We start from the raw sequence: 13,661 nt of genomic DNA, 5'->3' as shown, positions 1-13,661 counted from the left end.
AAATACATCATATAACGTATTTCATTGTCTTTGCATCTGCACTTTTGGCCAAATGTTCTTTGACAAACGTTTGTGATAAAACAGTGAAATCATCTCCTTATTTAATGTCATAGGAAAAAAAATGCTTTGTAGTTTCATATTTGTATTGAATCAAAATGCACACAAACAAAAAACAGCCTCTTTTTTTTTTTTTTAAATATCAAGGTTTGCCCCTTTTTTATGTCATAGACCAAACTAGTACCAGAACCAATTTCATATAGTGCTTGTAGTGAATGAGTTGTACTAGGGGCTGACCGATTCTTCGGTAGGCCGTTTAGATCTGCCAGTTATGGCCCTTTAAACACTGCTGTCATTCAAAAAAAAAAAATAAATGAAGCTCATTAATTTTAATTGACTGATTAATCAGTAATCCATGTTTATTTTCTGCTGAAAACCTACATTTGGTCAAAAACATTAGATGTAGTTTTGGCCCTATTTTCTACCTACATTTTGAAATGCCGGCTATTCAAGAGATTCACACCCATACATTTTACGCATTCACTGCCACAGACGGCTACAGACGTCAAAGAGTCATTTTTACTCTGCTTCGGCATCTGAATGTTGTAGTATGAGGACATCATACACATAAGCCCAACTACACTCATTGAACGACTTCTTTATTTTTCATATCTGATTAATTAATCATCTGTTGCAGTTTAAATGTTTCCAAAACATGTTTTTACAATATATTTTCAATTCCATCTTCATCCGCTGCTGTGTAAATAAACTCAACCTGCCACTTTTTTGCAGGGATGTCATTTCTGACTACCAGCAGTCTGGAGTGCGGCATCATTTCTACAGTCACTGATTACCCAATTACTGAAAGTGCTGCTTGTCATTTGTTCTAATTAGTCATCCAAAAGAACGTACTCGAAACATATGTTTGGTTAAAATATCAATCAAAACTCTAAATTTTTTGAGGAGGCTCTTGTGTTGGACCTCATTACATTGTGCGCATATATGTAATGTTTTGGATAGTCTGTGTACAATATATGTTGTTTTAATGATGTCATGCACTCTGGCGTTGATTCTTTGAGCATTGCGAGTTTGACCTTGGAAGATTTTAGTGGATTTGTACTGTAAATCGCACAACAAAAGCACTTTTTGCTCTCTTTGTTTGCTTTGTGTCTGCCTTTTCGGAGAAAGCAGCTTTTAAATACCTTTAGCCATCAAGCTGAGCTACAGAGTGATGGAGTTTCGGGACAAAGCAACCTTCAGTCCTCATTTGTTAGGTTGTCGCCGGTGGAGAGAGCAGAGTGTAGCCGAGGCGTTATTTAAGCCCCGGCCGCTCTCCTCAGGGCACACAATGAAGTGGCGGCGGCGAGCGGGGGGGATTGCAAAATGGAGCCATTAGCTAAGTGTACATATGCGCAAATTGTTCTTGTTATCTTGTCCCTTCTTAAAATATATGCGTCTGACAAGTGGGCATTGTCACTCCCACGAGCACAGACATGAAGATGAAGTCAGCTTGTTTGTGAGAAATCTGACAAAGTGATCCTTTTTTTTTTTCTTCCTCAATGAAATGTAGCGTTGCTTTTCGTAAGCATGTCATCCTCACGGAGGGTCGAAATAGCTAGTCCCGCTCTCCTTAAGGGCAAAGTAGCACCATCAGCTTTGGCGGTGCTTTCACAGCACGTTGAAAAAAAAAAGAAGCGTTAACACCATTTTGTGTAATCAACCGCCGGGTCGAGACTTCCTGTCTCGCGCCCTCGTCCGATTAGAAAAGCCGCCGCGCCTTAATTTAACTTGTATTAACTCGCAAAGGAGGCTTGGGGAAATGCTTTACCCCAAATACAATTCTATATGCTACAGTATTGCGTCAAGTCAGTTTTCCTGGAGGGGGTAATGGATTTTTTATCTGGCAACTCTGTGAACTCAGGGTTAGCCCTTTTGCCTCACAATTCTTAAGTTCAAATCCCAACTTCGATTATTGAAAACATTTGAGCCCAAGTGACTAGCAGAAGATTCTTTTCACGTCTTTTGGGTAACCTAACATGTATGTTCAAGACATCAAAAAAGAACCCCATCTTCATGTATATCGTCATTACCCAAATATAAGATGCACCCTTATTTTTGGGGTCAAATTCTGGTGATTTATTTGTTACCGTGTATAAGACGCCGCAACACTTTCACAACAATGTAAAAACTAAAGCAAAACAGAATTAATCTCTTTGAAAGCAAACTGATCATTTTGTTTTAAATAAAATGAAACATTTTCATACAATGTGCCTTTTTCTGACATTTTGAGTCAAATCAGTCACTGAAAAAAAACTATTTAGTTTTGTCCATTTGTTAACCTCATTTTGAAATAAGGTTCTATTCTTGAAGTAGTTTCAAGTCATTTGTTGTTTTTCTTTTTTTTTTCTCAGATTAATTGAGAAAACAATTGATCAATTGATGATTCAAATAATTAGTTGCAACCGTAATATGGCAATGATCTGTCAAAGATTAACCTCACACATTTCACTACATTACTATCAAGATAAAACATATGGTGATGTTTTTGCATACATATTGTGTTTGTATGTTCTTTGTTAGTGTTCCGTTTTGTTTTGTTATTTTGTCTCTTCTACGACTGGAAGATAAGACGCAAAAAAATGTGGACTGTTACAATTTCAATCAATTTGAATTGATTTCATCGATTAACAAAGGCAACACGTTTGCTTGTTTTAAATAAATCCTGTGCAAATTGTTCAGACAACATGCTTTTAAACGTTATGACGTCGATTTCTCAAATGGCAAATTCATCTAATTAATTCTATTTGTTTCCCGGCCCTTGTTTCTATATATTTTGCCAAGGAAAAACATGCTAGGCGGAGTGGCTGGTGTCTCATTTTCAGATTTTTTTATTTCTCTCGCAAGAATGCAAGACATTCTGTTAAATGCAACTTGGGCGGTTCCTCTGTGTCGATTGGATGAGTCATAAAAACCTCGGCCGGCAAACTTTGAGATGAACTTGAGCCGAGATTATGGGTCAGAAACGGGTTTACGGCTTCAAAGGGGTACTAACTCCTGTTAACAAGATCATTGGTAGACTTTTCTATAGATTTGACTCCATCTTACAATTAAAACTGAGAATTACTTTATAATTAAGCAAAAAATGAGCAAAGAGATTTATCTAAATTCCCTAATGGCATTTACAGTAAGCAGCAATGACGTCTAAACTTTTGTTGGCGTGAATCTGCTGTGCATTTGGTTGTTTTCAATGTGTGCTTTGCTTTAAATTGCTCCATTTTTCTAAAGTTAATTAGTGTGTGTGTTTTTTCTATAATCCCCTCAAGTGTACTCAGGAGTGAAACATCATTTCGCCGGTAATTATCGGTGTAGTGAACGTCTCATTTGTAATTGCCCTGCGAGAGAGTGTATGCATAGTAAACATCTTACCAAGTTTGCTTTATGACAACACTCAGACTTGGTTTCCAGGGTCTACGGGAATCTATTTTAAAACTTTTAATAGGAAAACTGATTATTTTTTCGCCATTATAATCACACTGTTATTGTAAAGTGTAATTTCAACATATATTGCAATGTGTGTTCCAATTACATTGGAATATTAACTCGGGAGAAATGTTATGGAAGTACAGTGGGCCCCCGTGCTACGAGATTAATAAGTTCCATGGTTTGGCTCGTAAGGTGCCCGTATGGCGGGCAATGCGTTTACAACCCCACGTAAAAACATCAAAATTGTACATACATATTAAAAATTGGTACCAAAACAGCATAGTACGTACTACATATATACAACATACATGTATACAATCAGAAAACTTTATAAATAAAAAATATAGAAAGGATTTATTTACCTTTGAGTGGCGCTGGCTATGCCCATATTCCCTAGTAAGGGTAGCCTAATTCGTATTTCTTGATTATCTCCAGCTTTGTTTTCCTTTATAAATCATTACTAGTAATCTTCAAGACCCATGGCTAAACGGTTCAACTTTGAATTAAGCAGTAAAATACACTATAAATAGGGTTTTATAACCCTTCACAATTGAGCAAAGCTTTACCATTCCACCATTTTGAAACGAGTGAGGCCGACCAATAGCAGACCAGCATTGTTGTGACGCGTTGCGTGGAAGCAGGTTGACGGTAAGTGCAATAACCTAAAAAAGCCAGCAGATGGAGACAAAACACAAATACAGCCAACATCGGGGGTCATGACAGTTGTTTTTTTCGCAAAGCCGGGATAATACTGTGAAGTGGGGACGAAAAAACTCAGTATTCCACATCACAACATGAAAAAAACCGTAAGGCAGGAATGCTGTAACATGGGGGTCCACTGTATAAGGAGGTGGTAATCATTTAATCAAACTGTATTAACTCATGAAGTGCCAGCCAAGGGTGTAAACAAAGGTTTTTCTATGGGGTTTTATTTCTTGTGTTTGCAAAGCTCTCTTTATTTAGACAAGATATACCTGTGTGCACTCCATCGCAGTGCGAAATTTGGGTTACTTAACCGTACTCATTTAAAGCATGAACTTGATTTAATGGCAACCATTCTGGATTAAGTCATTGTCATTAAAAAGTCAATTTTCCATGATAAGACCCCTTTAATTAGACATCAGCTCCTTCAATATTAGTCATAAGATCTCAGTTAATGACTCTCGTCACGAAATCTTGCCTCTTCTCCCTGCTGCATATGTTGAGTTGCTGCAGAGAACAGATCGGCATATGTAAGATGGAGAAGAAAAAAAAGGAGCTTGTAAGGCAGAATGGATGATTACTTACTGACTTTAACTTATCTCATTCAATTGGAGAAAACCCACAGGACAATCCCAAAATTACACAGCCCGTCGTGATGAGCAACCCAGTTGATATTACATTAAACAAAATGAATCTGAGTCACTTTGCCCCCCCCCCCCCCCCCCCCCCCACACACACACACACACACACACACACACACACGTAAAGATGTTGAAATCCTGGTGTAATCTTGCCTTGTTTCTACTTGTGTAACTTTATATGTGTGCTCATGCATGATGGACTCGAGGCAAGTTCAATGTGACAAATGTCAGAATGATGCCACCTACTCTGGAAAAAAGAAAAAAGTTAAAAAAGAGAAGCTTCATGAATATGATTTAGAAATTTTCTTTGCATTTCTATGCTAAATTAATTTATTGGTAGAACATTTTGAGTCAGACTACTTATTTAGTTGCTATAGTAGTCCATAATTGGGTATGGGCCAAAAGAATGAGGCCACCTGCTTAAATTTTTGATTGGTGTAATTTTTATTTATTCTTTTTAGTTATAAATACAGAAAGAAACAATGAGCTAGGTCAAAACCTCACTTTGTTTTTTTTTTCCTGCAAATTTTTGGACTCATCGCTCTGAGCATCCCCATTTTGGAAAAAAAAAAGAATAAATAATTATAATAATAAATAAAACATGTTTTTGCAGTGTTAATTCAGTTTTATGTTTTTCATCTTTCAAATGAGTGAATTTCGTCAAATAGCGTGAAAAAATTAAGGGAAACTGGTTCACTGTCAATGAATTCGTGGTGGGTCCACCTGGCGATGATCTTTTATTGTTCCCATGTAAAATTTGCCTTCTCACCAAGTGGTCCCCACCTATGTGCCCGCACCCAAATGTCCCTGTCAACATCCCCCCCCCCCCCCCCCCCCCGCCCCCCAACTTGGGTAAGGTGTTTATTCTGGTGGAACTTAATAGGTGTTAGTGACTACAAAGTGGTAGAGTTAAAAATACGTAGCAAGCGCAAACTTCTTAACTGTTTGTTTGTTTTTTAATATGTGAACCTGTACACATGGTGAGGAAGAAGTCTGGAGGTGTACTCCAGATGACCAGCACCGAGTTTCACACATATTCCGATATAAATTGCAAGTGTCCTCCTCCAAATCAGATGTCTTGGCTGTGGACAAAGAGTTGCTTTTCTCTTTGAGTCCGGCAACGGCACAAGCTTAAACTTGCTTTCTGATTGTCTATGGTTACATTAAATGTCAAAATCTGTGCGTCAGCACAACTTGATGTCTATACATTTGCCAAGATAAATATGAAACATGTTTCAAAGGGAAGTCAAGTCCTTTTTTTTTCAATGCTTGTTCCACTAGTGGAAAAGCAGCATTCTGATTAATGTTCCGGGGTGTAAATTAAACCACAAAATCCACCTGGTTTTTAATCCATCTCAAGGGGCGGCCATTTTGCCATCTGCTTTAGACTGAAAATGACATCAGTCACAATCAAGGCACACTTTCCGAACATCACCATACCAATCATAAAACAGGTTAGCTGCGATAGCCCTTGAGAAATCATTTTCAGTCAACAGCAGGTGGTAAAATGGCCATCCCCTTCGACAAAAATGAATGGTTGGACTTAACGGTTTAACTCGTATTCAACAAACGCTCTAAATACCGTCAGATTGAAAACAAGTACCCAAAGTATGGGTAAAATAAAAATCAACATAGTTGAGTACCGTAATTTCCGCACTATAAGGCGCGCCTAAAAGCCCTGCATTTTTATAAAAGCTGACGGTGCGCCTTATAGTCCAGTGTGCCTTATATTTCGATCATACCATGTGCTGACTGCATTAACTGCATACATATAATTAGATTACACCATCGATGTAGGATACAGCACAAGTTTTGGGGGCTAACCGCTAATGAGCGTGTTGACATTTTGTGTTGTGCATGTGTTGCATTCAAATGCATTACTAATTAATCTATATCCAATGATCTATTATGAATTAATTCATTCATTCATTCATTCATTCACTAGCGAAGAGATTCCACATATGAAATAAAAGGCAATTTTCCCAATTACTTTCAAGTGTTAAGCTTAAAAAGGTTGTAAAACGGCTGGTACTAAATGCATTTAGACCGAATGTGATTGATCACTTTTAGTACTAGGGTAACCAATTACTTAAAGTACTAAAAGAATTGATTAATTTAGGTCCTAAACCAAAAAAATAATCATGTACTTTAAGTAATTCAACAGTAAATTAATTGTTTGGTTACTTACATACCTATAGCAATTGATTAATTTAGTACTTAGGTATCAAAAGTGATTGATTACTTAGGTACTTTAGTATATTAGGTAATTAATTACCAGTCATTTTAGAATTTTTCATAAGTGTTCTGGTAAACAACATTCTAAAAATGACTGGTACTAAATGAATGAATTAAGCAATCAATTCCTTTCAAAAATTACTAAAGCAAAAGTACTGAAGGCAATTACTTTGAGGACTAAAGTCCTAAAGTAATTGATTCCCTAAGATACTAAAGTACCAAAGTAATCAATTCCTTAGGTAATCTTTCAGAGGTATCCCACAATCGGGATTTTGCTGACTTAGATCTAAAAGGGGGACGATTTTGGTGAGATTATTGTTATGTGATTACCTGCCTATGTGAATTTTGTCTCTTAGTTAAATCACGTTTGCAATAAAAAAAAAGTTATTCTTTGTTGCAGAATCTCATTTTGTTCGATGGATCTCTCTTTCATGAATGTAAATCAAAGAAAACGACAATACATGGAGCTCTGTTACCATATAAAGCAGCTTTCAAGTGCGCAACTTTAGTATCATTTCTTTTTTTGACTTGTTTGATTCCCACTCTTGACATTGGCTGCTCACTCCTCCACTCTGATCTCTGCCGCTACCTGCGCCTCCTCAGTGGCGCCTGATTAAAATGCATGCGCTGACCTGTGCGCCTTCCTCGCTTCTTCTGCCTCCCTTATCACCCCTCTCCTTTCTCTTCCTCCTCCTCCTTTTCTTCGCCTGTGTCTTCCGTGCAGTGTCCTAATGGGCTGAGGCCAATGAAGGATGGCTCCGGTTGCTATGACTACTCCAGGGGCATCGACTGCACGGACGGCTTTAACGGAGGATGCGAGCAGCTTTGTCACCAGCAGCTCGTGCCCTTCGAAGACGAGCCCGGGTCTACCAATGTGCTCATGTATTGCGGGTGAGAATAAAAGAACCGCCGAGTGGTTTTACTGGGCCCCTCCCCACAAAAAGAAAAAGAAAAAAGTTCCAGAAAAAAACAGGTTATTGTTAAGTAGTTGAACCTTGACTTTCTGAGGATTTCAAATTGGTTTTCCCTGTTTTATAAAAATATGTATAACATTCAGCCATTGAGAATTTCCCTGCACAAAATTAGGCTTTAAAAGCTTTTTTATCCTCTGTTCTCATGTCCAATATACTACGGTCTCCTGTGTCAAAGTCAATATGAATGACTTACTGTTAAAATGTATAGATTTTAAAATCCAGACTGTATATTTCAGGTACTTATTTATGGTGGTTTCTTTTTTTTCAAATGGTTGTCTTAAATTGTAGCCGATACTGAATGAATGAAGTACTACAGTAATCGATTACTTTAGGTATTCTAGTACTAGAACAATAAATTATCCACACAAGAAAGGCGGTGAAGATGATGAAGTACTAAATTAATTAATTACTAAGGACTATAAGTAAGCAATCAAGTCAGAACAAACAATTACAGACAATTTTTTTTTTTTTTTTTCCTGATTGAAGTGTCATGTTGGTCATATTTGTGAATGAATGAAGTTCTAAAGTAATTCATTACTTTAGGTCACTGGTGTCAAACTGAAGGCCCGGGGGCAAAATCCAGCCTGCCACACCATTTTACGTGGCCCCCAAAAGCAAAACATGTATATCTTCTTTACCTTTGCACAACCCAGTTCCAAAAATTAACAAAGTTGAGATTTTGCAACATTTTGAGGTTTGTTTTGTCACAGTAACGTCAACAATAACTCAACGAACTCTTATGCTTTACTTTTGATTTCAGAGCTACTCAGCCATCGAATTGTTGCGTACAGTAAAAAAACTTCAGGATTGTCCATAGGTTTTCATTCGTACACGGTCCGAGGTTTAATTCGCCCCTCGCCCAATCACTTGTGATGAATTGTAGCTGTTAAATAAGCAATTCAAAAGTCAAATCTCCATGATAGGCCCCCTTTAACAACACGTGAATTGATTCATTTTTGATTCTGTCACTGCGACGGTCATTTTTGACAATTGCTCTATTAGCCAGGTAGAATGAATCAATGCAAGCGTGATATAAATGCCACAGTTCGTGACATCCGACAGAGATCTGTACGTTAATGGCGACTGTTAATTAAGTTTGTGGAAAAGTCCTTTAATTGGCTGTCATCGTTTGGACGGTTTCTACTCACTTCAAATGGGCAGGATAATGTGGTGATGGCCATCTGCTGCCCATTTGCATAACTCATACTGTAAACCTGCTTGGGGCTCAGCAAAAAGTAAGGAAATGACAGGCGAAGGATATTCTAATCCTCCTCCAGCGGGTCTTCGCTTTGGGGATGGCGTCACACAACATTAGCTTCCTTTATTCCCTAACGGAGGGACAGCCACGAAGCTTCGCAAAGCGCCGTTCTCATGTCTGTGAAATATTGTTATCCCATCAATGTATGCATGTCACGCTGACACATCTGTCCCCCCCCATCGCTTCCTCAGGTGTGTGCAGGAGTATAAACTGGCGGCAGATGGGCGCTCGTGCCTGCTGCTGTCCGAAAACTGCGAGGGTCCGAAATGTCCGCGGCAGGCCGTCCACTTCAATGTGACCTTGTTCGGTGAGATGCTGCATGGATATGACAACAAAAGTCAGCAGGTCAACCTTGGACAGATCTTCCAGATGACTTTCCGGTAATTAGATCCTTATTTATTTATTTTTTTTTATCAAATATTACTAATATTATTAATAATAATAGTATTTTAATATGTTTTAATATATCACGCACACGTCCGAATTGTAGTGGGCATACGTTAAAAAATTTCTTTCTGTTATATACTTGTGAGGCCCAGTCTAATTTTGTGCATCCACCGTCGTCTCCTTTTTGTCTCAGCAATACGGCGAAGTTGCGTCCCACCCTAAGACATGAAATATAATTGGAAAAGCCAGGATGTCCTCTAATGAGCACACTAGGACATGGTAGGTTAGCTTGAATGATTCAAACAGTTAAGAAAAAGAAACAAATGTCCCCGCAGTAGATACGAATGGAGAGATTGTGTCTATGCACAAGTCTATTTATTGCTTTCATCACTTCTGGGGACATGTATTCAAAATGATGTCTTCCTGCAATATACCTGAACTCCATTAGCGTTACTATCTTTTAGGCTTTAGACTGGAGGCACATTTTTATCAAGTTCCATTTTGTAAGACCTCGCAGGGCATTCTATTGCTCCTCATTACTTTGTCAGATTCATGTCCTGGTGTATATTGAGTATACGATCCTCCCTTGAGCCTTGCTTCACATCGTTGGTGTTTATCCCTAGGTCTCTGAAGAGACGTTATCAGGAGGCAACGGCCGCCTTTTATCAGTCTTAAAGATTCAGCCGAGAGAAAAGTGGCCCAACGTCTCACAATCGGTCTCGCCGTGGAGAGTTTTGTGCACGTGCGTACACCACTTGTGGTGAATCCCCCAAGTAAAAAAGGTCAAATCCTCCTGAGACGCAACCTATTCATTTTTTGTTGCTCTATATCTTCTGGCTGATTGGATCTACCCAACAATAAGTCCTAGTGTGCTCAGTAGAGGACATCCTGGTCTTTGCAATGATTTCTCATGTGTTTAGGTGGGATACAATTAACTTTGCTGTCTTGACAAAAGTGGACACAAAGGAATGGGCTGGGTCCCGGGAAGATATTCCTTCTCCAAGGTGTGGTGCATTGATGAATCAGGTGCTGAAAGCGCTCTTGTAATCGCATGCCCGAGTCGGTGATAAGAGAATCCATCCAGAAGTCCGCCTGGCCCGTATCGCACTCTCTCTCCTACTGCCGTCTATTTACTCATTCGCATGCACACTACATTGATGCTTTTCAAGGACACAGCATCAGCGGGTTGTCCTCCCTGCATCAGCGGCCCTCCCACGTCACGATAGTTGTGCTTGACTAAACACACCCTCAGGCTTTCTGGTCATGCAACGATATGATTCAGGGTTGTTTGAAACATTCATGATGGTCATATGTGCACCTTTATCTCATGAACCAGCCTAAAGTTACATTATTTGCATTTTTCCCCGCACATTACCAGGGTATAATAATCCCAGACTTATCTATGGTTCACGTTTTGATGACGAAGAAACGTGCAAGCTATTGTGTATTTTTGGCATGTGCATATCCTGCAGAAAATTGTATTCAATTATTGAGTATTTGGAAAAGAAAACGTTTGCCATTAAACTTGCAAATAATTTCTCTCCAATTACTGTTTATTAAATGGTTACTGTTTATTTAGTATTTTTTTGTGGAAAAAACAAATTCAGCAATGCTGCATGCACGAGAGGGACTGATAAACCAAATTTTAAACTTATTCAATTACTGGTTTGGTTATCGTTTTTGAATAGACTGTTTCGCTAACCTGTTGAACAAATGTCTTATTTTTACTAGACACAAATAATAATAAAACGATAATGACCTCTACAGCGCTAAAAATAACACATTTCCAATTAATTAGGAATAACCAAGTATAATTTTTCTATCAAGATTTTTTTTTTAATTGTGCTTAGTTCTCTAGAAATATGACTTTTAAGACAAATTTCTCCCCATTAATGTTGGCCTATGAGACAATTGTGCCAGCTGAAACACTTCATATGACTCAGCAGGGTTTGTGATCAGTAGAAACGGCAACTTTGTTGAGCTGTCGGCATCAAAGTGTGCAGAGTCATTTCCGTCTTTGATGCCAGCCTATGTGAAGCACTTGAACGCTGCTAGCTAGCAGCTAATCGATGTCAGGCACAGCTCTAATGGAGCCCAAGCCACCGGTAAACACTGGCAACGGATGTCAGTTTCAATGTCAATATAATTAAAGTTGTTTGTTAGCACACACTTGATTTTAGCACAACGTTGTTTTGTTTGTATTTGGAGTTAGGAGCAACAGTTGCCGTCAAGCTGTTCCACTTCAAAATAAGTTTAACCAAGGAATTTGTTATATATGCATGTATATATTAACAAGCACATTTAGGATGTTTGTGAAGTTGGCCTTCTTACCAAGTTTCCGGCATGTTTTACTGTGCTGCAGTACATTAACAATTTCTGCGTCAATTTACTTAACATGAGGTGTATCCAATAAGCAGGTAATCTTGGCAAGAAATAAAATGGCCTAAGCCTTTTTCGAGGACTGCATTTCAGCTCTAGTTTGAATGTCAGCTGGTTTTAATGTGCATGGTTTGATAGGGGGCTAATTGAGGGTATGGGCCGGAAGACGCAGTGACCAGGATATGGAGGGTCTTATTTCCCCTGCCTTTTGTTTTTTTTTTTCTTTTTTTCCTCAAGAACATAGAACTGATTCAGCGACTGCTGTTTAAAACTGTATCGCCGACTCTTAACAGTGCTTCCTCGGCGTCAAAATCCATTCTAATATAGAAAAGTCATATAATGGTTTAAAGGAATGAAGGTGGCATAGTATATCCTGACTGAGAGACAAGCATTGTATGTCAGGGGTAGCAAAACTTGGCTTGTTCGTTGAAGCTACAGAGAATCTTTGCCGTGTGTGCATGTTCACGTATACACACATTTCCTGCGCAATTGATTTACTTGACTGTGTAATTTCCCACTGAATGTGTGGTCAGGCACTTCATGAGACCAATTCTTTGTATCCAATCAATTAAAAAGTAATTTAACCATTGTCTGTTCCCCTTAAGCTGCTTTGCATTTGTTAACGACTTTGAAACATGCATCGGTGCCACCTAAAGTACCATAGTGGAATTGTCATGACATGGATGTATAATTTATTTTTTTCTGCCCTGTTTCTATTACCTCTGATGTTATTATTTGGTCCTCGGTGAAGATTTGCCACTTGTTGAGTACTATAACCCATATAATTAGGTTAAAATACTTGTGTTGTGTACACAAACCACTGCTGGTCCCTCATTGGATGAGCATCTTTGCGATTGTAGCTTTATTAGAATATGAATATCTAGTGCATATGGATACATCTTGAAAAGGTGAAAACAAACACATAGGCAAATGTATCTCAGGCTTGGATGCTGCAGTATTCCTGTTTGCTCCATAATACCTCACTCTCTAGGATAAAATATAGCTCCTTTTCAATTGATATAAATATAGCAGACACTTCCCATTGTTTTTGTCTTTTAGTGCCCCCTGCTCTGGGCTGATACTCTCAATGCTGCATTTTTTTTTTTTCCTGTTTGTACAGTTTTAAAGAAAAAATCCAAGTAGCCCTGATCTCCTGAACTTTTTAATAATGAATCACTTAATGTTAACAATATAAATTACTTCAAACAGTAGTTTGACTCGCCACGGAAACATAATTGTGTCTGCATCTTATCCTTACAAAATACCTCTGGGATGACGGCGCACTTAAGCGGCCAATTAGAGAAGCCTCTGATTACTGCCTGCTCTGTCTACATTACATCAAATTCACTTTAAATGAGAAAAGCAGCATACACAAATATATATATATATATATATATATATATATGTATATATATATATATATATATATATATATATATATGTATATATATATATATATATATATATATGTATATATATATATATATATATATGTATATATATATATATATATATATGTATATATATATATATATATATATATATATATATATATATATATATATATATATATATATATAAGGGTGGTCAAAGTTAAATAAAGAA

General features: G+C 37.9%; 1 protein-coding gene across 3 annotated transcripts in view; it reads left to right on the top strand.

Annotated features, from left to right (window-relative positions):
• astn2 (astrotactin 2) overlaps positions 1–13,661 on the top strand; it is a 217,083-nt gene that overhangs the window by 130,847 nt on the left and 72,575 nt on the right. For all 3 annotated transcript variants that reach the window (XM_088435029.1, XM_088435030.1, XM_088435027.1), the window contains exons 12-13: positions 7,783–7,949; positions 9,482–9,670. In XM_088435029.1, the coding sequence (XP_088291155.1) occupies positions 7,783–7,949; positions 9,482–9,670 (356 nt within the window). The remainder of the gene's footprint in view (positions 1–7,782; positions 7,950–9,481; positions 9,671–13,661) is intronic.

The sequence above is a fragment of the Hippichthys cyanospilos genome, chromosome 15, assembly GCF_059441005.1.
Source record: "Hippichthys cyanospilos isolate Australia breed blue-spotted pipefish chromosome 15, RoL_Hcya_1.0, whole genome shotgun sequence".
NCBI classification, from domain to species: domain Eukaryota; kingdom Metazoa; phylum Chordata; class Actinopteri; order Syngnathiformes; family Syngnathidae; genus Hippichthys; species Hippichthys cyanospilos.
Note: the sequence above shows the minus strand (reverse complement) of the source record. Positions and strands in the feature narration are given on the sequence as shown.